The sequence below is a fragment of the Pocillopora verrucosa genome, chromosome 8 (assembly GCF_036669915.1).
Source record: "Pocillopora verrucosa isolate sample1 chromosome 8, ASM3666991v2, whole genome shotgun sequence".
Taxonomy (NCBI): domain Eukaryota; kingdom Metazoa; phylum Cnidaria; class Anthozoa; order Scleractinia; family Pocilloporidae; genus Pocillopora; species Pocillopora verrucosa.
In genome coordinates this window covers 8326767-8352163 of record NC_089319.1, presented here as the reverse complement: position 1 = coordinate 8352163, position 25397 = coordinate 8326767, and the positions used below count along the sequence as shown (strand labels likewise).

At 37.2% G+C, this 25397-nt stretch overlaps 2 protein-coding genes across 3 annotated transcripts; one reads left to right on the top strand and one right to left on the bottom strand.

Annotated features, from left to right (window-relative positions):
• Nucleotides 1-968: 968 nt before the first annotated feature.
• Nucleotides 969-9227, bottom strand: LOC131793174 (dual specificity mitogen-activated protein kinase kinase 4-like). Its single transcript, XM_059110579.2, has 11 exons — nucleotides 9018-9227; nucleotides 8638-8752; nucleotides 7876-7930; nucleotides 7173-7286; nucleotides 6490-6609; nucleotides 5846-5965; nucleotides 5225-5276; nucleotides 4941-5068; nucleotides 4020-4100; nucleotides 2698-2846; nucleotides 969-2298 (listed from the first exon to the last, which is right to left on the bottom strand). The coding sequence occupies exons 1-11, from the start codon at nucleotides 9034-9036 to the stop codon at nucleotides 2145-2147; spliced, it is 1107 nt and encodes a 368-aa protein (XP_058966562.1). The 5' UTR covers nucleotides 9037-9227; the 3' UTR covers nucleotides 969-2144.
• A 70-nt stretch (nucleotides 9228-9297) lies between these two features.
• On the top strand, nucleotides 9298-24260 carry LOC131793238 (diacylglycerol lipase-beta-like). Of its 2 annotated transcripts, none has more exons than XM_059110656.2 (15): nucleotides 9298-9617; nucleotides 10683-11133; nucleotides 12029-12232; nucleotides 12896-12934; nucleotides 13688-13812; nucleotides 14380-14512; nucleotides 17529-17612; nucleotides 18744-18821; nucleotides 19750-19833; nucleotides 20429-20553; nucleotides 20678-20746; nucleotides 21295-21367; nucleotides 21966-22038; nucleotides 22380-22536; nucleotides 22904-24260. In XM_059110656.2, the coding sequence occupies exons 1-15, from the start codon at nucleotides 9523-9525 to the stop codon at nucleotides 23058-23060; spliced, it is 1947 nt and encodes a 648-aa protein (XP_058966639.2). In that variant the 5' UTR covers nucleotides 9298-9522; the 3' UTR covers nucleotides 23061-24260. The 2 variants fall into 2 exon arrangements, with proteins under 2 accessions (XP_058966639.2, XP_066027520.1); XM_066171423.1 differs by having other exon boundaries at nucleotides 21966-22143.
• The last annotated feature ends 1137 nt before the right edge of the window (nucleotides 24261-25397 follow it).

The following is a 25397-nucleotide window of genomic DNA, read 5'->3' as shown; positions in this document are numbered from 1 at the left end:
CTAAGCTTGACTCAGTGATGAAGTATTAATGTAGTGTATTTTCTCTCCAATACTCGTCATCAACAACGTGATTTTACAAAAAGATTGAGTCCTTTGAACGGCCGTTAAGTGGTAACAACATGTAATTACGCTATGTCTAAGATACCCATGTTTTAATTTTACTTTGCCGCTTCTTTAAACCTCCAAGTGTTCCCGTCAAAGATCTCTTTCGTCTGAAATTTTAGTTTTCCTCTCTTGTGCCCAATTTCTTTTTTTTCTGATACAATTTTAATGAATAATAGGAGAGAAGTCACAGTTATAAATATCTTCGAATCTAGGTTTCGATTATTCTTAAATTGTGAAAAAAAGTGCCAGTATTAATTGATAGATTGAGCAGCCGGCAATCAGCCAGATTTTTATTCACAGCGCAAGTTAGTCTCAAGTTCACTCCAAATCTTCTTCCTTAGGTCACTCATGCCTTAGCACGAGAGTACTTGGAACTGGCAAATAAATGCAATTCACGGAAAATAATATTGAGAAAAAGTAAATCTACAAACCTCTTTTCATTGTTTTGATTTCATTCTTCCTTGGGAAAAGGAAATTGAATAGAAATATTTAATGGAAGTTAAAAAAATTGGTGGTGACTTCAGATTGTTTGGCAAAGGAAGGGAAGACAGCTTGGAGTTGAATAAGCGGGATTTCCGAGTATTAATGACGCTTCAGATTTTGTTTGAGAAATATAGAGCCATTACACATAAGTTCTTCACAAAGGAAGGGGAAAGTAGCTTTTGATTTGAGAGTGCACTATGTTTTAACCTACAGGTAACATTTTCAAGTACATGTAAAATTTTACGACAATGATTCAAACATCTAATTGCATTTTAATAAATATCAAATGACATGTAATCGTACAAAGAGATAAAGGCTAAAATTGTGATATTTTGTCACTCCCTTCCTTGTACTGTAACCCTTGCAATTTAAACACATAGTCACGAGAATATATTGCTTTTTATTGTAATCATTCACTGAGCATCTTCAAATAACACTTGTTTACATTTAAATAAGTAAATGATCAAGGGCACTGAAGTGTGACTCACAAAGAATAACAATTTATCAAAACAACTTCCCTAGTTTTGAATCATTTTTGTTCATTTTCTTTTGTTGGAAACCAGAACACATTACCTTGTAGCAAAACCTAGTTTTAAAAAAAGCTGAACCTGCAACAGCACTGCACAACATATTTAACTACTGCATTTCTTATTGCACCTAATCATTATCACACTGTTAATAATGACTTAATATATTTTTGGTTTAAAACTTCAATGAACAAAGCATGTAAAAGCAATTGAAAAAGTTTCTTTATTTTTTTCAAGAAATAGCTTATTTCTTTATGCCCATCTCTCCATGAAAACGCAAAGAAAAACTAAGTAAAGTAAAATTATAATGTACAATGAAAGTTTTTCAAATATTTCAGCAAATAAGACAAAAAAAATATTAAATTTAGAAACCTTTCACCCTCTAATACATTGCAGCAAACTAATTCTCAAAACTTCATCTTCTGCTTGAACCAACTGGTTCCTTGCAGTGATACTGTATTTCATGGTTTATTCAATGCCATGAAACTCACAAATGAAATGACCATTTTAAAAATACCTTACACAATACCACAGCTCATAACTCATGTTTCTAACCCTTAATTCATTTCACAACTGAGAACAAAGAAAAAAAACAACAACAACAATAGAGGTGCAAAGAAGCTTATATATTGAACAAGTGATTTGGCCAGTTTTCAGAAATGCAAAAAACAAACAACTTGAATACCCATTTCTCCTATCGGAGTCTTTGAGAGTGAACAATCTCACAGATTTATAGAGATCTTATAACATTTCTTGGTTTCATTTGGGCCAATCACTGAACATTTTGTTTGTTACACAGTGACCTACAATATAAAATGGTTTGACATTTCCACTAGCTTGTTATCATATGTTAAAACTACTATAAAGATGAAAAACTATTGATTTCTTTCAATTAGTTTGAAGATGGTTACTGACCCTTGTCAATAGAATTCAATCCCTCTTGACTCAAGTTCACAGTCTCACATTCAGGAAGTTTTGGGTATTATTTACATTAACTGGTGCAAAAATAGTTTTATTTATTTCAAAGCATCATAACTCTAATCTATCAAAGTTCAGTGGCGCCTGCGCCAAGATTCTACTGAGCCAGGATCCCACATCAACTTGCTTTTCCTCATACCTTAGGATAAAGGGATGCTTGAGCAATTCTCTGTACTTTGGTCTTCTAGTAACATCTTTGGTAAGGCTAGGAAAACAAAAGACACACAGAAACAATCATTACATTAGAACTAAGATCAGTTATGGTCATGCCTCTGAAATTATTACAGACCTTGCCCTACAATTTTTCACAAACTGTCTTAGTTTCCTATTGCTTGTTTACAGCCAAGATGATAGGAATTCAAATTGAAAATTAAAAACAGAAACACTTCAAACTTGTTAAGGAGCCACAGTAAATTATCTATGCCCAATAATAATTAATAATAAGTCACCAAGCTTTCAAGACATCTTTAGAGGTTGCTACTAATTTCATGAAAGTTAGGCTTCATGTACATTCATTTAGCAAAAAATTGTTGTTTGAAGATGGCCCAAACTCTACGTTGATTGCCTGCATAATATTTGATGCAAACAATTTCAATTTACTAACCACACATTTGTAAAGGCAAGCATTTCATCTGAAAAGTTTCCTCCATCTTTGTTAGTCAAGCGTGGTGGGTCTCCCTTCACAACCTGAGTCAACTGATCAAATACGCTCTTCCATTTGGGATAAGGAAATTTTCCAGTGGCAAGTTCAATCTGTCATTTGATGTTAAAAAACAATTATTCTCATTAAAAATGAATCATAAGCACCTCTTTGGAGGTCACTCCCTCTAGTCTTGTCACCCATTACAAGATTGTTATCAAGAGGTAATTTTCCTAAGGGCAATCACACAGTACATTCCTTGAGGCTTCTGATGAAGAATTAATCTTCAAGTAAGGAATGAAATACAGACAGTCTGATTATCATCTAGACAGCTATTAAATTAAATAATTATTCCTTTTTTCAAGCTCAATGATTTAAAGTGTTGGAGAATACACTGAAGTTCATTTTTAACCCTTTCACTCTCAAGATCTCACAAGTAATTCTCCTTGATGTCTTCCATACAATTCCTGTGATGTTAGTTTGGAGAATTTGGTATGGGATCAACTGATAATCTCCTAATTTATATTTTTCTTTATTCCAAACACTCATCTGCTTGATAGTGTATTGATACTGTAACAAGAAATTCTGTCTTGGACACTCATGGGAGTTTAAAAATGCTTGCTGATCATCATAGGTGAATAGAACTTTGCTTCAAACAATCCCCAAGATGATGCTGAGGTGATTATTCAAAACTATTTATCAGCTAGTAATGACCATGGATTAGTAAAGTGCATTCGACCTAGCCTAGGAATGGGTGCTTTTGGCCCTGCATAATAAAATCCAGGGCATAAATAAACCTGTGACCATCAAATGGTGTTACAGCTCACAGTTCTGATTTCGAGTAACTCAAGGTGTTAATCAGTTGGGTGCAATTTATCTACATATCTTCCCAAGGCATTCAGATTGAAGTGAACCACACATCAAACACAATACAGCAGAACCCCACTAACTCAAACCCCCTGATAACTCAAACAAGATCTGATTTCCCTTGATCCCATTTTCAGTTATTTACAATCAGCTAACTCGAACCCCGAACCTCAATTTATCTACATATCTTCCCACGGCATTCAGATTGAAGTGAACCACACATCAAACACAATACAGCAGAACCCCACTAACTCAAACCCCCTGATAACTCAAACAAGATCTGATTTCCCTTGATCCCATGTTCAGTTATTTACTATCAGCTAACTCGAACCCTGCTAATTCTAACCATTTTTTGTTTCCCTTGCAAGTTTAATTTATCAGGGTTCTAATGTAAATAACCAACAGTTCTTTTAACTTACTAAGGTAATTCCAAAGCTCCACACATCTGATCTGATGTCATAACTTCCTTGTCTTGAAGACATGGGATCTATCCTCTCAGGCTATGAAGGAATTAAAATGCTGTCTTTGAAAAAATTTACTTGTGCCTATTTACACCAAATTGCACTCAAAATCATGTTTAATTTATTACCTATACTTAACTTTGAGCTGAACTACATAGCACAAGTCTTTCTTCACACCACTCTAACTTAAAAAGAGATTTACCACTAATATACTGCTATCATTTTGCTTCTGGGAGAGAAACCTACTTTCTTTCCCTACATGTAATTGCTTTAAAGAACTAAGATTGGCAAGTCATCCAAAAACTACCAATAACTGCTTCATTACAGCACAGTACATGCATCACACAAATCTGTACAGTCAGTTGAAGTAAGGGAAGTGTAAGATGTGAGCCAGAGAGATGTGACAATATATTTCATGAGTATGTTGCTGCCATCCCTTCAGTATTGCACATGAGTTGTACAAGGGAAGGAGGCAAGTGCCACAGAGATGGCAAATGAGTAAGTTCTTGAACATGAATTTCAATCTTTTTGGCTGGAATACACTTCTCAGCAAGCTAGCTGATAAATAAAGGTGGTAAGTTTCTAAGGAAACTATGGTGCTGTGTCAGTGGGAACGATCAAGTGAGTTGATAATGTAAACTGGCCAACGTAAAGAGTTACAAAGCTGACGTTTTGTGCATTAGTCCTTCATCAGGCTAGTGGATAGTTGATGTTGATCCTGACATAAGGTGAATAATTGTTAAAATTTGATCACCTTCGAGGTCCACTTGATCATTTTCCCATCATAAATAATTATAAGTGTCTACACAAGCCTAAAAGTGGACTAACAAATAAAAAAAAAAGGTATAAAATATTCATTTCATAAAAGACATGACCTACCGCCATGTAGGGCTTGCATCCTGCATCTCTTGTCTTAGCAATGGAGTCAACAAGTTGGCCACTGATACCAAAGTCACAAAGCTTGATATGTCCATGAAGATCAAGCAAGATGTTGGAAGGCTTCACATCTGGAAGAATAAAGACATATTAATTGATATGTACACCCCACTGACAACATAAATTGAAAAGATGAAGAGTTGACTGTAGGTGAAATATTGATACAAAAAAACACTGTTGTTATATCCATGATGACACAATATCAATTTAGACAATTAGGAACAAACCTCTATGAATGATATTGAGCATTGTTTTAAGATAGTCCAGTGCTTTTACAACCTGTGTAAAAAAAAAAAGGTTTGTTCCTTTCAACAAACAAGTTCATGCCCTGGCCCTGTTTTGAGGCACTTTTCAAAAAAAAAAAAGTTACATTCTACATGTACAAAGATTGTAAAATAACAATATTAGTATCAGTAATAGTAATAATGAAAAAAGAATAAAAACTTTAGTAAGATTGGAAAAAAAAAACAACAATCAGTGGATCCATATTGAAATGCTGGCATAAACATTTGATCAACATCAAAAAGATGTAGGACAATAAAAATGATAATGAGAACAGTTATAAGAAATAGTTTCCATGCTACCTTTGTGTTAATTCTTTAATCTATATCAATAACAAATTGAAAATTTTCAATTTTAAAAGTTCTCAGTGTATTGCTGGAATGAGGTTCTTTTGGAAAGTAATTTCATTCCTTTTGCTGGAGCAGCATATTGAAATGTGGATTGGTCCATACAAGTTTTGTTTCTCAGGAGATGAAGTTCTCTAGCTTTTCTTGTGGCCCTACTACCAAGGAGTTTGCATGTTAATACAGAAAAAACCAACACCACTGCTAAAAATAGAAACTTACTGCCAATGAGGTCATTCCTAGAATGTCTTCTGGTATAGTTTCCATTACAACCCCATAAACATGCCGGTAACACTGGTCAAATGAGGTGTGCATCAATTCCATGCAGATCCATGCATCACCCTAAGATAGAGGCCAAGATATGTTCAGTAATTTGGTATACAGGCTGCTTTACTGTAGATTAATTCAGAGAATTTAGCATTTTATATCAGAGGAACCTCCTCCAGATGGTATGAGTACAATGAAATTTCAAACCCATGGTGTTTTAAAACATTTCCCTAAGGGCCATTGAACCATGATACAGTGAATATAGAGTTTAGGTGACTGTCTCAAGTCAGTTCTTGTTTAGGTTTACAAATTTTTCCTATAATAGCCACTCCTTGGCAGACAAGGTGTCTGCAGTGGAAGGGTGACACTTCCCATTTGAAGGTTTCAATAAGACTTAAAAGAATGAGTTTACAATGCTTGAGAGTAATGGAGAGGCGACTCTCACTTTGACTGTCCTTCACAGAACTAGTCCATAACAGCACTTAGTGCAATAACTCAAGCTCAAATTCGCCCTTAATCTACACTTTGCTCTTGAAAAGAAGAGCAAGACGGTAAACACTAAGAATATCCAAAGAGAAAATATTTCTCATGGCATGTACCTCAGTAAAAAGAGCTCCGTAAAACTTGACAATGTATTTACAATCACTGCTTCGCATGACAACATCCAAATCCATTAAAAGCTGTTTTTGCTCTTTTTCATCTACTGTTGAACGAATTCTCTGAAAGGGAAAAACAGGTGCTTTAAAAAGAAACCTTAAATTACAGATTAATTCTTATAAAATGGCACAGTTGATTCCCTCAAGATGTCGTGACATAGGAAATTAAAGCACTATAAAGCCTCAGTGATTTGTGCATTTATTGGAGGGTTGGAAAGAGGAGGTGGCTGATTCTGTTTCATGCACAAATTTTTCAAAAAAATCACTCTTCATATGTACTTTAAACAGTATTTCATGTATGACAATTTCAAGATGGAAAACTTCAAATCTCATGTTACCTTAACTTTCTATAAAATACATGCATTATTTACTAATTTTGAACTTAATCTTGTGTCAAGTTTAAAAAACTTTGCCACCCTCTTACTGGTATTGCTAGACATGTTACTAACATTGGGTGATGGCACTGAACAAGGAAAAGAGGTCATCAAGCCATTGAAGATGTTTTTACCAAAAGACAAACCACAGCATAATAGTTTGCTATACTAAGACCCTATTCTATGGCTAACAGCAAAACTTTTCAAACAAGTATAGGGTAGATAGAAACATGAATATCAGGGTTAATTTACCTTAACTGCCATGTAGGTGTTGCTTTCCTTATGTAACATCTTATTGACAGTGCCATATGCACCTCTACCAATCTCACCACAATCATCCAGGTCTTCCGATGAATATTCATAATTCTATAATGGAAATTTTACACAAACAAAAAATACATATTAGAAAGTGCAAAAACAACAGCAAACATGACAGGTACCGACCATAATCTATAAAAAGTATTTCATGAAATCATAAATTTCATTGATTTAAACTCTGGAGTTCAAAGCTCATATGATAAGCCATAAATTTTCATTTCTGTTCATTCCCTTTCCCCACCTCCCTTGTGCAGCTAGATATACAAGAAAATAAGTAAGGTGCCTGCCTGTTCCTCTTATCAGACTCCTAGCCTAACACTATATCAAAGTCACCATACATTTAAGCCAATAGAGGTCCATCCTAACTAAGAAATTACATCACAAATAAAATGAAATAAAGCCATGATCCATGATGATTTTACCAAGTGCAGAAGAGAAGCCAGAATAAAAACTTAAGGTTTTAGTGGGATAGTGCTAGTAGTTGAGCCTTACTACCAACTGGGCAACAAAGTTTAGAGAGAGGAAAATTTTAGAGGTTTATTCTTCCCCACGGAAGAATCTGATATACATTACAAATTGTATCAGATTACACTACATTAATTGAAGTGAAAATGTTTACTCAATATAAATAGCTTACCTGATCCGGGCCAAATGACAGTTTTCCAACAGCTTTGTGAGTTCGGAGTCTTTCACTTAAAAAAAAAATGTAAATAAAATCTTTTTGTGCCAAAAGTTGATGGTACTATCTAAAGGATAAATGACTTTCCAACATATTGATATTAGAAAAACCTGATAAACACTATAAAAATGATACTCTGTCTCTTACATAGCTTTATGTTGTGGTTCAAATGTTTCCTTTCTTTGACATTTTCAAACCAGTTTTGGCAAGTTTCTAAATAAACTGTGGTGTTGCATTAGAGGGGAATACTATAGGATAGTTTGGTTTAATCAGCTGAGTTGGTAATGAAATTAAAGAGTTTAAAAGGTGACGTGCTAAGTATCATGGCATCAGCTTAAGAGACAAAAATCACACAAGTTGAAAAATTTTGAACTAAGTGATAAAATTGAATCACAAATTAAAATCTACATTCATGGCATTATCAAAACAAGAAACAAATGAGGCCTTTTGAGTAGGATTGTTTCCACGTTTCACAAAAGAAATCATAAGATGAATCTGAAAGTTGAAACAGTGAGTCGCTAATGTTGCACAATGACAGCTGCAATTAAATTTAATTCACGGTTAATTGCTACTTCACAAATTGTTAGAATCGCGCTCTTTAATGACACAGACACCGACTAATGTCTTGCTGATCTACAATAAAATTGTTTGTCTTCTTGAAAGAGGAAGCTGTAAACAGGAATTCGATAGCTTATGTTATGCGTTAAATATTTATCTTACATATTGGATTGAAGCGGTGTTGGTTGTCGTGTCGCGAGTCCTGCGAGGTTTAACTTTTTTTTCTCTATTCCACCTTGGAAGTTCAGTTTGAGCTTCTCTCTTGACAATCTGCTACCTATGAGAGGCAAAAAAAATCCGTATTTGAGAAGGGACAAGTCCGAATAAACACACGCCTCAATTGAAACGCTGGATAATGGAACATTTCATACCAAACCAAATTTATACACTAATGTAATATATTGCAAACAATATCACCCACAATTAAAGAAGCTTGCTAACGTTTTAAGACTAGATATAAGACCAGCTCTTGTAAATCATCAAACCTGTTGATCTATGTGCGCCGTTTAAAGGTAAGAACAAGCGTAAATTTCTAAGCTTACCTGGTGAATTCGACGCCATACTCGCCAAACAGCGAATAAAAGAAGAAACACAGCAGAAGTTTAGTCCTATTTTGACGATTTTCAGGCAGCTTTAGGACTATTTGATACTTCTACTTGTCTCAAAAGGCAATCATTGTGGAAAAAGTCTCTAAAATTAGACTAAAAGAAAGGTGAAAGTTGAAGTTATTGGCTGAATTTCCGACGCTAAAGGAAATTAATGCTGCGCATGGGTAGATCGCAACTTAGTCTCCAGTCTCTCCGCATCTTTCAATATGGAAGACTTGTTGAAAACAAGGAAGGATGGCGTTAAATATTATTCATGAGTCCTGCTGATCTGTTTTAGGCGCTTTTTTCTTTCACTTGCGATTTAAGTGAAGCAGGAATATTTCGATTTTCGTATTTCACCGAAAATGTCAGGAAAAAAGTTAATGAAAGGGTCAATATGACCTGATTAATGGTTCGCGAATTGAAAAGTTTATTTTGAAAAGAACTTGCCATTTTCGAGATGCCTGCCTTGGTGGTTTTTAATCGCCGATGGCGTATTGGTAGCGATGACTTGTTTTTCCCAGCAGCGGTAGGAGTTATAGTTAGACTAGTTTGGTGAGTAATTGTGGTGTATTTAGTAAAAATGATGTGCACAATTTGGACTTAAACTAGCTCTAATCATGGCCAGTCACAGAACATACCTCCTTAGAGATTTCTTTAATGAAATTTGCAGAATTTAGAAGCTCATTATCTGTTCCAATACCATAAGGTCATTATGAAAGACATTTGATTTTTATTTCAAGGTGTATTTTCCTTTAGTAGGTGTGTGTGGGTGAGGGAGAAAGAACTGGGAATAATAGTTGATCTGAGAATTGAAGAGTGTCATACATGTAACTTAAGTTCCAAAAGGTTAAACATCCATAGCTGGGGAATTTTGAAGAACTACTCCCACAAAAAACCTGTTGGTGGACTGTTGGCTGACATATAACCAACAGGCCTCTAAGTGACAATATACATGTACCTGAGAAGTAAAGTCCAAAACAAACCTTTGACTGGCATCAACAGGTTTTTCAGGAACTTGTTCTTCACAACTACCCCAGAGATGTGGCTGGAGAATATCGAACTTTGTAAAATAACTGTTTAATTATCATTATACACTGGCATGTATGAATTTTTTTTCTTATTTCATTGGCCAGCATACATATATCTCACTATTCATCCATTCTACCACCATTGTATTGATAGTGGGTGCTTTTCTCCCTTTAACAGACTATCTTAAGGCTAAAGAATTAATTTCACTGATTTTTGTCACAGATGTATACTATTTAGTTTGTTGAATACAGAAATAATCAAGGATTTGCCAACTCTTTAACTCCCAAAAGTGATTAACATGTTGCCTCTCTCTATGATATCCATTCATTATCTAGAAAACAGGTAACGAGAATATTCAAACTTATCAGGTAGAAGTTATCTTGATCTAACATCAAACTCTCGTAACTAATTTACAAGGAAATGTGGAGCAGTTAGAGGGGAGAATTTACAATCAAATCTCGGGAGTTAAAGGGTTAAGAAACGCAAAGTATTGCTTAATATCACACAAATTGCTCTTTAAGACTTCTTGTTTTTTAAGAATACTACATTATGCACTGATAACTGACTCATTTTATCCACAACAATTAGGTTGGCTGTAATATCTATGACGTACAGCTTTGAGAATGATGAGATTAAAAAGTGTGATGCTCGGCTTGAACTGCAGTTATTTTTTATTGGAGTAATTGTTCTAACCAGCCTGGTGATTATCAATGAAATTGCCATCATATACATCAGTATACAGGGAACTGTGATGAACTCCAGACCACGGCAGTTAATGCCAGTATTACTTTATATCCAACTTGGACTTTATCTGCCAGAGCTGCTGTGGACAATTCTTGGGACCTACTGGGCAGTAAAGAATGGCTCTAGTTGTCAGCCAAGCTTGGTTATTGCTGTGTGTGTTTCAGTGACTCTAGAATGGCTGATCTTACTTGTTGTTTTTATTGGTGTTTTGGTGTTGTTTGATCCACTGGGAACAATTCACAAGGATCCATTTGGAAGGGAGTTTTCACCTGTCATGCAAGAATCAACAAAAGAGGTTTGAAATCAATATCTGTTAAAAATTCAGTTTTTCCTACATCTAGGAAGTTTGGAAAGACACAAAACTCTTGAACAAACATTTATCTCTCAAATAGGCTCTATAAATCCCTATGGTATAAACTAAAGCTTTTCATTCAGCTAATTTATTACTGACTGTTTTTCATGTTATCATGTTCCCATTAATAGTGTAGTGTCATCTTTCTGTTTATAAACCATACAAAACCCACAATTCTTTCACTCACTCTAACATACAGCTATGCTAGAAAGTCAGTTTTAGAAACTCCCTATGTTGGCAAATTTACTCTATCAACTCTGTTGTTGTGCAAGGCCATGGGTTCAGGTCCTAGTCTGGAATAATGGTTCTTAATTACTAAATGGAAAGAATTTGTTGCCCTCACAATGAAATGTGAAGCTGCTTTAGATGTCATGGTCTGATATGATAGGGAAAATATGCTGGGGTCTGTATCTTAACTATTACAGTTTGCAGGAGACATTAATTAAAATAACACAAACACAAAGCTCTTGGTACCGGTGTTATGGTGGAGTCTTTTTCTATGACTCAGCAAATTTATATCTTGTGCATCTAACAAATAAACAAATGAACAAAAAAGATAAATTAATAAAGGAAGTGAGTTTCCAGAGAAACTGTGGTGCTGCATTGGTGGAAGAGTATAGCAGTGTACATGTAATTTAGTACTATCACCTCAGTCGATAACATAAAGCCCTTTGTCATTTGCTTGAAACATCAGCTTTAAACTCTATACAGTGGCCAATTTACATTATCAACCCAGTTGATAAGTTAGACTAAATTAAGCTGAAAAAAAAGATGATACATTTATCTTTAGACAAAACTTTTCTCTCTAATTTTTTGATTTTCAAATCCCCAATATCAGCTTTGGGAGAAGAGATGTCGTTGGTTGTGTTGCTTCTTTACTGGCAGAGATGATCAGTACCTCAGTGCAGTGTCAGACATTGCAGATATTTTAGCCTCCGGATTGCATGGGGTGGACATTGTTGCTTCTGATGTTGCTGTTGGACTCATTCTTCTTCAAGAAGAACAAGATCGTGAGCAGATGGAAAGAAAGATGAAGGGAGAAGTAAGAGATCTATAGAATAAATTCTTGCTTTTGTAGCTGCAACTAGGCCTTTTACAAACAACTGCTTACATACAGGATACAAATGTAAAGAATTAATTGTGGACATACTGAACCGTTACTGTTGAAATTGCAGATGTTTGTTTGTTTCAGTGACTTAATTAGAAGCCGTTTTGAAATATTTGGGATTTTTGTATATTTGACTTGATGTACAAATGAGCCCATCACCATCCCACACCTCAAAATGCATCTAATCAGAGCACAGTGTTTGTAATTTGATTGGTTACTTCCAACCAGTGTTGTTTCATCAGTTTTAAGTATGAAACTTTGAGATAGCATTAGTTTTTGCAAAATTTTGTAATACACTAACCTTTGAATGAAAGTGATCTTCGCAGTGATGTGCACTACTTAGGCAGTAGTGAAAATAAGGCCTGAAAAAAAGGTCAGGCCTGACTTTTTTTCAGGCCTTATTTTCACTACTGCCTAAGTAGTGCACATCACTGCGAAGATCACTTTCATTCATGTCTTTATCCGCAGTTCAAATATATGACCTTCATATATTCTTAACCGTCTACACTAACCTTTACAATGTAGATGTCAAAAAAAAAAAAGTGTAAACTGATAACCTATTTCTAATTGCACAAGTTTGTATTTTGTCATTTTCAGAATCTTCAGAAAGGGACTCCTGTAAATCTTAGTGATCCTGTGAGTAATAATTATAAAGACTACATTAGAGCATAATACAGAAATACTGTAATTGACATGGGCCACAATGTGATACAATTTGGCTAAAGATCCAGAGATCTTGAATTCAAACAAATAGGATCAATTTGGGGTAATTTGTTTTGGATAGATACCAGTACTGTATTGAAATCATTTCGAAAGGTTTTTTATGTTATTTTGTAATGTGTTGTATGTTTAAATGATTTTAAAGAAAATGTGGTGACAGATAGGTCTGTAATGATGCCACATGAAGGCTTCTTTCAATCTGATGTCTTACCTAAGATGTAAAGGCAGGCAGCCTGAAAATAAGTCATGACTTTTTTTATTGTAGTTGAAAATAATTTGAGAAAGAAGGAAAAGGGTATTCCTTTAACAAAAATTCACCATGTGAATAGCTGGGGAAACAGATTTTCACCTCAAGGGGCATAGCCAGCTTATCGTCCTGTAGACCCTGGGCATACAATCTTTTCCGTCACTTGACTTTTATAAAATAATTGTTGCAAAATTTACAAAAAAAAATACTGGAACTTTCTAAGAGTACTGGCCTACAACAAGACATGAGGCTGGCTATGCCCCTGACCTCCATCTATGAATGAGGATAACAACAATACCAACCTAAGCCTTAGCTTTCCATCTCTGTCACTACATTCTCTAAAAATGCCTACGTAATTTTGTACAACCATTATAAGTGTAAAAACGTTGAAGGTTGGATATTTCCGTCACATTTTCTTCTAGAAAGAGAAATCCCTGGTACAGGATGCCACTCATTTCATGCAGTTTGCCCTTGGTTCCTATGGTTGGCCTCTGTACGTGTTTATGAATCCCTGTGTTGGGCCTGGTAACCTTTGTAGTGGAATAAGGTATTTGAAGTAAACTACAGCTGTGGCCATTAGGAGACGATACCTATTAACAGACAACCCTTTAAAAACGGCCCGTCTCAACTCCCCTGGAAACTCTCTTGTCCTTAAGCCTTTATCCCCTAAGAGTGACTAGCATCTAATTTCTCCTCACAGTATTGGCGTCTATCCAGTCTTCGTTAGAGGTAGCGTAATCTTCCTTCCCTAACCCCAGTGCACGAGCTTGTAGTGTTAGCAGTACCGAATATTGATGCATTGATGAAGTGTGATTGTAGACTACGAGAAGTCCTTTCTTTCCGGCGAAGTGCTTCGCGCGAGTGAAAATAAAAACATTTTTGTGAAAAAAAAACATTGATTGTAGCGCCCCATGCGGAACTCTGTGAGTGAGGCCTAATTCATTCTGAGTGTTCCACGAGGCGCAATTTTGACCTATACGACGTACGTTAACGGAAAGGGGGGAATGTGCGTAGTCTGGGTTGACAGATGCCAGCGAAAATTGCACTCTTCAAAAAAGAATAGCTCTGAACGAGAAATCTTTCCAAAAATGTCTTCATCTGTTTTATTGCACAGGTGTTTTGGGGGTTGCCGTCCAGTGGGAGAGCACATTTTTGAAGACAACTGCTGTTATTGTAACTCTGCTGGGCTAAAACTTCAAGCTCATTTAGAGGATGTCGATTTGGTATATTGTTCCTACCACAACAAGGTGAAATAATGGTGTTACTTTGACGGATAAAGCCGTTGTTTTGATTTTCATTCAGTTTACCGTATTTCTGACCCGTTTATGTCCTTCGACTGAATGTCGTTAAAACAAAACCCAAACCAAAGTGATGATAAAATGGCAGCACCCAATCAGAGGAAGGGTAAATATTACATAGAGCCATGAGAACTCACAGTGCTCAGGGCGCGGGAAAACGCTGGTGACTAAGGCGCGGGAAAACGCGAGTGACCAAGGTCTAGTTTTGAGTCTGATTGATTAAGAAAGTGGGAGTTTTCTCCTTTTGGTGACTGAACACCACGTACAATTTATATTAAAGACGAGGCAATAGGGAATCAAAAATTAACCCGTTATCGTGGACGGGTTGAGAAACTTGTAAAGAGATGTTTTAGGTCACATGCTTGCTTGTGGAATTCTGTGAGCATGCCAACAAGGCGAATAATAATATCATTTTGCCGAAGTAACGTGACCTTAGTGTTATAAGGCCCGTAAAGATTAGCTTCAATTTTGTTTTAAACGAGTAACGCAAGGTGATTACAATACTCCTTTGGTATTCCTTCGCATTCACCTTGAAAACACCTGCGTTTCTGTACAATTTTTCACAAGTTGACTGTAAAAGAAACATGAAGACTACTATTTTTTGTTACCTATTTGTTTGTAAAGGTTAAAACAAACAAACAAGACAAGGGGAGAGAGAAAAATCCTTTTTAATTTTTTCTTGAAAGTGTTTAGTGTTTACTGAGTCCTTTTACGTTTCCTGCCTCTAGTTTTTGTTGTTTGTTTGACTCTGGTGTGCAAATTGAAACTATGGCGATGCCGAGTTCTTTTCCAATAGTAATACATCAAACTCATGCCGTATGCTATTATATTTGAGGTGACTCCGCTGTTAGGTTTAGTGGAAATAGTTTTAGAATAAGTCCACTCTTCACGGGATTGCGTCCAGTTTTAGTGTTTTAGCCTGTTTTTGTTTGAACAGTTTCTTTTCCTTCAAATGCATACATGCACAAACGTGCAGTTACTTTGGCTCTCTTTGAGGTTCTTGCGATTCCTTGTCGACTATGCCGACGTTGTTTGTTTCTGGTCGCTCGGAGTCGTTACAACTTTTGTTGTTGCCTTCAGAGTTCTTCAAGTTATTTCGGACACGTCCTTGTTTGCTGGAATTAGCAGCCTTCCCTTTGTCAAGCGCTAGCTCTCCGACCGTCATAGAAGTTTTCCTAAAATAAGCATTTTTTACAAGTACACGACGCTGTTCCCTGGAGAATTTCTTCTCGGTTCCTTTTGGTTTTGAACGCCTTTTGGTGCACACGGCATTTATGAAGGGATCTCTGTCGCGAAAAACCAATATCTTGTGTAAATCGACGAGAATCTCGTCTGCCTTTGGGACGATGTAGTTATTAGTTCGGTTATTTGCCGATTTGAAAACTGTACTTTGTTTGTGACTATGATCTCCTTGCTTCGCTTGTCTCGCCACTGAAATGTCCAAACTTTGCACTATCGTCGTAGCGTCATAATACCGATTTCCCTGCAGTTCTAAAGTTTCTCGATGATCTTTTGCTTGTTCAGTGTTTAATTTCTGCGGTCTTCCGCGACGAAGCTTGCCCTCTTGGCGTTTCTCGCGCTCATCATTCCATGTTCTCTTGGTTAACTTTATGTGGTCGCAGATATTTTTGTTCTGACTCATCACTGTCCCTTCTATTCTTGTGATCCGATAGATTCTACGGAAATCTTTATGAAAATTAGTTTTAAGATCCGATTCTTGCTTTTGCCTCTTGACTAAAATACTTCAACCCCTTTCCAATCAACGTTGTCAACATTCCCACCAAGATTTATCCTTGTATGTCAAAGTATTATCTTTCAGCTGTACTTTTTGTCTCTTTTTGTAGCGTTTAACAATTGCTGGTAATTGCGTGCCAAAAATTCATGCACTTATTAAGTACGGTGGTAATTAACTTGACAGTGGGCCAAAAAGCTTTTCAAAAGACTCGTTAATAAGCGATTTTTTGAGCCAACGAGAGAGTTGATTAGCAGTTGAGTGAGCGCAATCGATGATATTACTTTGCTTTTGTTTCAGAACACACTATGCAAATTTCCAGTGTTTCCGTCTTATCAACAAGTTAGAAAGGCATTAGCAAAAATAAATAGAAGTAGTCATTTCAGTCGGTATATTGATCTAATTGACGTCGTTGGGAGAAGAAAGGAGATAAATACTGACTGTGAGGGAGAAGTGAAAAGCAGCCGCTTATGCGAGTGGAACAAAATAAAAACAACAGCAACTACATTAAGGTCTTAGAACTAGGAAAAAAAACTTTCTGAAAGTTAATTTAAGTAGTATTATGTTCGTGCTTATCCTTGTTTCGAGAGAAAAGCAGCCGCTTATGCGAGTGGAACAAAATAAAAACAACAGCAACTACATTAAGGTCTTAGAACTAGGAAAAAAAACTTTCTGAAAGTTAATTTAAGTAGTATTATGTTCGTGCTTATCCTTGTTTCGAGTTTACGGGCGTTTTTTCTCGGGTTTTGAAACTTTTTGGCGTTTATCACAGGCAAATTTACACAGAACGCTGTTAAATGCCAAAGGGTATCCCACAATTGACTTTTGTCTCAGCTAGGGGTTGTTGGGGGAGGAGGAGGGAATATTAGTGATACCTCTAAGAGATAGATCACTATTATTTATCACTTGGGGAGCATCGGAGCATTCCGGTCGTGTCATAATAAGCCTTACCCGATTCCCCTAAGGTTCTGTAGTGTCGTAATTCCCTCCACCCCACCCCCTCATTGGCGGTCTATTTTCTATAGTCCTCCCCCCCCCTTATTACTATAATACTTGTTTAGAGATGAGCTTTAAATAATCCTTGAAGAAAATAGTTGATAATCTCCTTTTCATAGATATTGCAAATATTTTCTCCTAAGTGCGTAAAAGGCTAAAAATAATTTTGCCGTTTGTCATAAAAGTTGAGCTTGAACCCTGTAATAACTTGCTGATTAAAGTTTTTTTTTTCTGCAGATTTACGAACCTCCTTTTTATGTGGCAGTGGATCACGATTGTCAGGCAGTGGTGGTCTCCATTCGTGGATCCCTCTCTATGCAGGCTAGTTATTTATTCAACCTAACTATTTATTACAAATGATTAATGTGATAGATGGTGGAGGTTGTTGTGGCGGTTTATCCGATGACCAATAAAATAAGGCCGGTTATTTCGAAACTTTAAATCACTTTCCTACATTTCGAGAAAACGCGTCACGTTATGTTGACTTTGCATTGCCCGTGGGCTTAGACAGCTAAGCAACCCATAGCCTGCCAGTGTCACATCTCTTTCTACCGTAAATCAATCCCTGTTCCTTCCCCAACCCTTTACCCCTCTAACATCAGTATCCATATTCTCCATACTGTCCTCTATGCATTCCCTATGGTACAGATAAGGAGAATTTGTAGAAAAATCAAGAGCGTCTTTAGTTGGTGATCATTTCCTTTATTCTCATGACCTCAATGTTTGTTTTAGGGGGGATAATGATAGGGGAAAATAGTAACCAATCACTCTTAGGGGTTAAAGGGGTTAAAATCGCCCCAGTACAAAACGTGCGGTGCACGGGGGTGCGATGTCGTGTAAATATGATTATACGCATTTTACTCCTGAGCAACTCGCGCTGGCTAACAGCGTAATGACTACGACTGGGAACGGCTCAAGGGGTCGTTTCTCGAAGATTTCGGTAACTTAACAGGCTCGTAAAGCTGTTTTGTTTTTCTTTAAGGTGGGAGTTTCAAAAGTTTTTAAAAATTCTTTAATAAAACTATCAGTTGAAGAAACAAAATAGATTCTCTTAAGTGTCGGAACCTGCATCTTTTAAAATTTTGATTTTAAATCATTGCTTCCGGCCGGTTAACTTACCGGGACTTTCGAGAAACGGAGCCAACGTTCCTTTCCTCGCTAACTCTCTAAATGCAGTTGGAGGCAATATGGCGGAGTACTGTGGACGCTGACTGCGTTCATGAGCAAGCCCTTTGTGTTGTGTTCAACTCTAAATCTACCTTCACAAACAACCAAATGGTCTGCATCCTCCTCCATCCTGACCACAGTCAAGAGGTTATCCTCCGTCCCTACGTGGGCAACACTAGGCAGCTTTTTAGGTCAGGCTGTGCCATTTTTTATGGTCGTTGGAGGTGATTCTAATCTTAACCTCATAGCTACTTATTATATGTAACACTTGATGTTTTTCATCAGGATGCTTTGACTGATCTGACTGGGCAGCAAGAAGAACTTAGCATTGAAGGAACTGAAATTACTTGTTATGCGCATAAGGTATACAATCGCACTCTTTTCGAATGTCCATGCGAGATTTTGCTTTGGGAAGTTTCTGAACGCGTAGCTCTTGTGACTTAGGTGTTACAAAAGTGGGACTCAAGGAGGGGAAATCGAGATTCACTCGTGTTATTGTGAGCTGTAACTGGTAAAGTAAAATAATTTGAAATTAATTCGACAGCCAGCGCATGAATTTTTTGCCAAAATAATTTTATTAGCCCTCTTAACTCCCAAGATCTGACTTTTTTTTCTCCCCTGTAGCTGTTACTCGTTTCCTGGTAAATTAGTTAAGAGAATTTGGCATTAGATCTAGATAACAACCTCTACATGATAAGTTTGAGTATTCTTATTACTTTTTTGCTGGATGGATGACGTATGGATATTATAGGGAGAAGTTACATGTTAATCACTTTTGAGCGTTAAAGGGTTAAGGGGAATGGATATTAGAGAATAAGAAAACGGCGAGGTTTAACACCATTGATTTTTCTTCAAATGTTTAGAAAGGGGGCGAAAAGCTATTCGGGCGTTCAGAAAATCGTGCAGTTTTATACCATAACGCTTTCTAACCAATAATACTCCAGAGGCTCGTTAAGCCGGTGACACACCTGGCGAGTTTATTCGCCGATTGCGGCGACCTTGATCGACCTATAAAATCTTTGATATCTGGCATGTCGCGGGGATCAGTGAAAATCGCAATCGCCGCAATGGGCACACCTCGCCGATCGTCGCTATCCGCACATAAATTCGCCAGGTGTGTCGCCGGCTTCAAACGCATGAAGTTTTTATGTTATAGAATGGTGAAAGAAAGTTAACTAATGCTGATTTGCTTTATTTACTTTTTCATAGCATGAATCTTTCTCTTCGAGGTGTTATTTGCCCCTTAAGTTTTCTTCGTTTGTTTTGACACACTCTTCATTTTACTTCTCAGGGTATTTTGCTTTGTGCACGCTATGTCAAGTCAAAGCTAGAAAAGGAGGAACTACTTGAGCGTGCTTTCTCGAGAGCTGGCCAGGTAGTGTACATAAAGTAGGAGTGAACTCTTGTTAAAATGAAACGATTCTGCGCAATGTAGCTGTTCTGTGAGATTTAGTATTCTATAATTTCAGAATACTCAACTGCTCTAGCTGACTTATCAAACGCCATCACCGTTTTCAGCGTAGGATTTAGACGTCTTGAAATGCTCGCGAAAAGCTCTGTGTGTGATTGTAATTATCAATTGCACGCGTGTCATTTAGCTTATTTTACCTTGCCGTAAGAATGCTGCTGCTAATTTAAGGGTTTTGCATTTAGATTGATTTCATTATTTTGAGCAATATTCAAACAAGTGTCGAAAGTAATTAGGATTGCCCAGGTTTTGCCTACATCGCTCTGTGATTGGTCCAGTAAACTCGTGTCACTTCCCTCACCAATCAGATGCAAAACTTACACCAATCGCGACTTGGTCACCCGCGTTTTCCCGCGCTTCAGGCAGTTGGCTTATAATGACTTTGATTTCTCATTGGCTCCTTTAGAAATTTTCTTTGCTCCTATTGGCCGTTGAGATAACCTTTTTCGGTTTTCACAACACTCGATAGAAATGCACCTAAAGAGAGAATTTCTTCTCGTAGAATTATCGTCTCGTAATCGTTGGTCATTCTCTCGGTGCTGGAACTGCCTCGTTGTTGTCCGTTCTTCTCAAACCAACTTACCCAGAATTGATTTGTTTCGCTTACTCCAATCCCAGCGTGCTCAGGTATGTAATTCATCTTGTATTCTTGTTTGCGTTTGAATTTGAGTTAAAAGCACAGAATGTGAGCTGGTTTTTAAAATGGCGTTATTCATAGATAATTGCTCCCGTATTTAATTTTTGTTCATAGTGCTCCGGCCACTCCATTTTGTGAAGATTTTATAATTTCCGTTGTTCTTGGAAAGGACGTCGTTCCTAGGTAAGCGCCTGTTTTCCTTCAGAGCTAAATAAATTTTCAAAAGTTTTCTTGAAGTAAAGTGGTTTTGCTCAGTGGTAGAATTTTTGCCTTGTTTTTGTTACAAAATTTGCTCTTTTTTGCTCGCATGATAACGTCACCTTATGTGCCAATGCCGTAACTGAGCAAGATTTTCCCTGCTTTCTTCAAAATAAACGTACTCTCGCGTTTTCCATTTTACAGTTTCTTAACTCTCTCGCTTCCGTACCTCTACAGTTTGTATTTATCAGCTAAACTCTTCCCGCGCTTGCAAGTAATTAGATTTTTTCCCCTGCTTATTTCAGTCATTGGTAAGATTATTGATCTATGTTGCACGTTTCTTACGTATTTTGGATCGTTGTTAGTATTGGGGTTAGGGGAGGGGTAGGAACGCAGTTGCCCAGATACTGACATTGTTCGCATATTTTTCACTCAAGTTATGTTGGTTACGTAAATTTTTTCTGGTTGATGCTGCGAAAATATTAAATGACGAAAAGTTAGTATACTCACCTTCATCTACTTTTATCACGTAGAATGGGAGTTAAAAGCGGGGATGAGCTCCGTCAAGATCTAGTGGCTGTTATTAGTAAATGTTCCCTCCCTAAGGTATGCGGTAGAATAAGGCACGTTCGGATCAATATTTGTTTCTGGGCAACCGAGCTCGAAATAGGTGACTCGAGCTCGAAAGCCTATCCGAGCTCGAGTCACAACTCGACTAGAAGGATCCTGAGCAACCGAGCTCGATATAAGTGACTCGAGCTCGAAAGCCACAATCTTCCCGCGAGCTAGGAAAATGGGTCGTGTACATGATGTTGAGTAACCTGGCAGTTGTAAACGGGGGTATTATGGTACACAGCCATTAACGTGACTCAAATGAACCAATCATATGGCCGGGTTGTTGTCTACTACTTCTGGTTACTTGAAACGGGACTTTTGTTTTTTCCAAGTTCCATCGCATTTGAAAAACATGTCTGGTAGGATTGGGAACTTATATAAAGATAGGAAGAGGCAAACGAAAGAAGAGAAAACAAAATAGAAATCTTTAAGGTTTAATTTTTTTTAACTAATTTTTCCCGGAAAGTTTTCCAGTAAGCCTCCAATTTATGTTTTTGGTTCAATTTTCATGGTTCGGGCCCAAACATTTTGATTATCCTTCTTGTACATCGTTTTTCATCTCATTTTATTTATTTATACCTCTTCGCAGTACCGTGTTCTTATGAACGGCTGTTGGCAGGCGCTGTGTTTCTTTCTGGGTCCCAGTCTCAGAGCTGGACAAGGTGAAGATCGGCATTTTTTTTCTCGCACTCGCCAGTACAGATCAACTTCTAACCATCATTCGTGGGAATCTAACTTGACCCAACCTCTTCTAGAAGGCTCTCAAGGTATAATAACAGCTCAAGCTATTTCACCATTTTTGACCTATTTAATGCACTTTGCCTAGCATCTGCTAATAAGTCAAAAGTCCTTAAACAAAATGATTCAACTTCACGACTTTGTCACCCATTTTCCATCGTCTTAATTGCCATTTAACCACCAAGGGTCCTAAGTTTTTTCTATATCAAGTATCAGCCCTAATTATATCCAACCAGTAAATCTTTGCTCTTCGTTTGTTTACCAGACGATACTTTAGTTCTGACCCCCGGAGAGCCGTCCACTGGATACTTTACTGAAGGCGAACTGGAATCGGCCCCGACATCATCCTTGACACCAGTCTCCGCTGAACAGTTATTCCCAGCCGGAAAGATATTACAGATCGACGAGAGGCCGTCTGTCAGGTGAAAATTGCAATTTCCCAATTTGGCCGGGTTGTTTCTGTTTATTGTTTTGCAACCCAGCTAAAAAGTGCACCTCCCCTCCCAACCTCATTGATATCCTGAGACTTGTCCGCAGGTAACCCGAGATTTTGTTTTCCGTCATCTTTTCCTATCCACTGAAATCGGAGAAAAGACGCTTAGAAAGGGTTTTACTAGTTAAGTTTCCGAAAACAAATTTGCAGATAGGTAGATCTCGTCTTGTTGAGCCCCAACTTTATGAATCGAACGAGGGCTCCTAGTTGAGCTTTAGACTGAGTCTTGAACAAGCTATATAACATTATATATAAATCAGGAAATTTAATCGTTTTACTGGTTCTCTTTTTGAAAGGTTGGAAAGCCCGCAGTTTGACGTCATGTGGGCAGACAAAGAGAACTACGTCAAGCTTGTCATCCATCCCAGCATGCTGAGCGATCACATGCCTGATCGTGTTATGAAGGCACTAGGCGGGATATTGACACAAGATACCATCGTTCAAGAAGTTTAATGGAATGAGTGTTCATTACTACTTTTATGGGGAATTACTGACATCACAACTGTGTTTGGTGTTGTAAAAGATTAGCATAATTGCTGAATGTTCAAGTTTGTATCGCGGTGTGAAGTTAATTTCAATTGAGGAGATACTATCAAGTCTTTGGCTTTGTAATTTGTAAAGTTAGCTGGGATGAGAAACAAAGCGAGTTATCTTATGAATGTAAAAGGCAGAATGAAGATTCTCCTACTCGTGTCACTACCATATCTTACAAGAGGAGATGTAGGCTATGAGATGCCACTCCTTTTTTGTGAAGTCCGTCGCGCAATAAGACCTCTCTGAAAAGGAGGGACAGTTCTTGGTCTCATTGTAGCGTTTTTTTTTATTTATGAAAATAGACCTCTTCAGGAAAGCAAATGTATATTAAGAAAGAGAGACTTCGTCTCAATACAGGCTTTCTGCCGAGTAATATATGTTTTATAAGGTAAAAATAATTTCTAGAGTGGAACGGCCTCGCAAATTATATGTCAAAAACAAGAAAGCTTACTTCTTTAACAAGAAGTGACGATATTTGACCCAGTCGTAGTAAAATGAACTTTAGTCTTTCAATAGTATTAAGGTTCTGCGAATTTGAAGAAAATGTGTTACTATTATGGTGATCAATTTTGCGTCATTTAATGCAATGAGGAAACTGGGTTACAAAAACTGATAAGGGTGTCATTGTCACTTCAACCAATCACGAGCTAGGCTGCAACTCAACGCACGCGCGTTTCTCGCGCTTTTCATTCGAAGAATTGTTTCCCGCCCTGCCGTGTTCTACTCACGTTGATGTGACTTGAGTCTTTTACAGTGGGTTTTGATTGCGTTTTTTTTTTGTTAGTAAAAATAAACTGCTTGAATTTCATAGGTTACTATGAGTTGATAGTTGCCAGCTCAATGTGTTGTTATTGAAACTCGTTAAATGACATTCATTCAATGTTTCCGTTGTCAATCAAAAAAGTTACATAATAAGACTCTCCCTAGCTTTTTTTTTCCGCTCGAACCGGGCGGAGAAAACACCTAATCCGCCTTAATATTGAAGTCGTTCCTAATTAAGGTCAGACGCCAGACTTTTCTTACTCATGATTTAAGATATTTGGTTCGGCTCATGAAGAGTTCAAATTTTAAACCTGGCCTTATTGGTTTGATGGATTAAACAGGAAATGTTGCCTAAAACGTCACAGTCAAGTGAAAAATATCTAAGGAACTATATTTAGACTAGGGCTGAAAGCTCATCGAGGCTTCCGTGATTGTTTCCATCCCTTCTGAAGTGTTTGCTCTTGTGATGTGTTTTTCCCTCTGATGCTTTCAGGAATTGTGTCAAGTTTGGCACTTTTGAAATCCACAGTAATCAACTTCGCTGCCCCAATTAAGTCTATCGAGACAAAATTTATAACCCTCATGGCCGCGGGCCGTTCTTTGTGCTCATAAATCTCGGAAGAAAAACATCACTGATAATTCTAACCGTCATGACTGTTCTTTGGTGAAATTGTGTTCAATTTTGTGGGTGATTAATAGAATTTTCCTCGAGGATTCAAACTGTCGAGAGAAAATTAATGACTGTAAGAAATTTGTCGGAAGTGTAGCCAATATTTAATGCTGGAATTTCTTGCGGATAGTGTTCAAGAACTCGAGTACATTGGCAAATTGTCTTTCATAAAACCAGAGATTCTGGTGAATGATTAACCCCGGGAAAGCAACAGTTTTTGCAGGAACTTATTCCCGTTGCTTTCCTTATATCGTTTGTCTGTTTTCACGTTGATTTTTTGATTATGGACTCTAAATTAAGAGAAGTACTCCTTTAAAAGTGCGTCAATTTCCTGCGACTTTTCAAGAAATTAAATGAAAAAATGATGCTTGAAAGAAAGATAAAAAAGAAATGGATTTAGTTGTTATAATTTTTGGTCCGGTTCAGGTTAATCCGTGAGCTGTATAGTTTAAAGCTTTATGATGAGGAGTCTTTTGAAGCCTTGTGAAGCTTGCATGAAAACTAAGATCGAAGTCTGTCACTATATTCTTATCGGTTCCGTTTACGAACACTAACTGTAGAGTTATTGTGATGAAACAAAAAAAAACGGTTTGTTATCGGCTTGTTTTGAAACGCTTGTCTTTTTTAATTTAATCCCGTGTATAAGCCGCCTCCTCAGAGACAGAACCGCCGAGAATTCCTACGGCATTTTATTGGCCCCGGGGTTCTTATCGGGATATATACCGTGGTAAATTAGCACACTTTATGGGGGACAGACTTACCTTTTATTCAAAAATATACTTTTCTTTCACCACAGTTTTTAAGTGGAGACCAAAGTTTAGCTA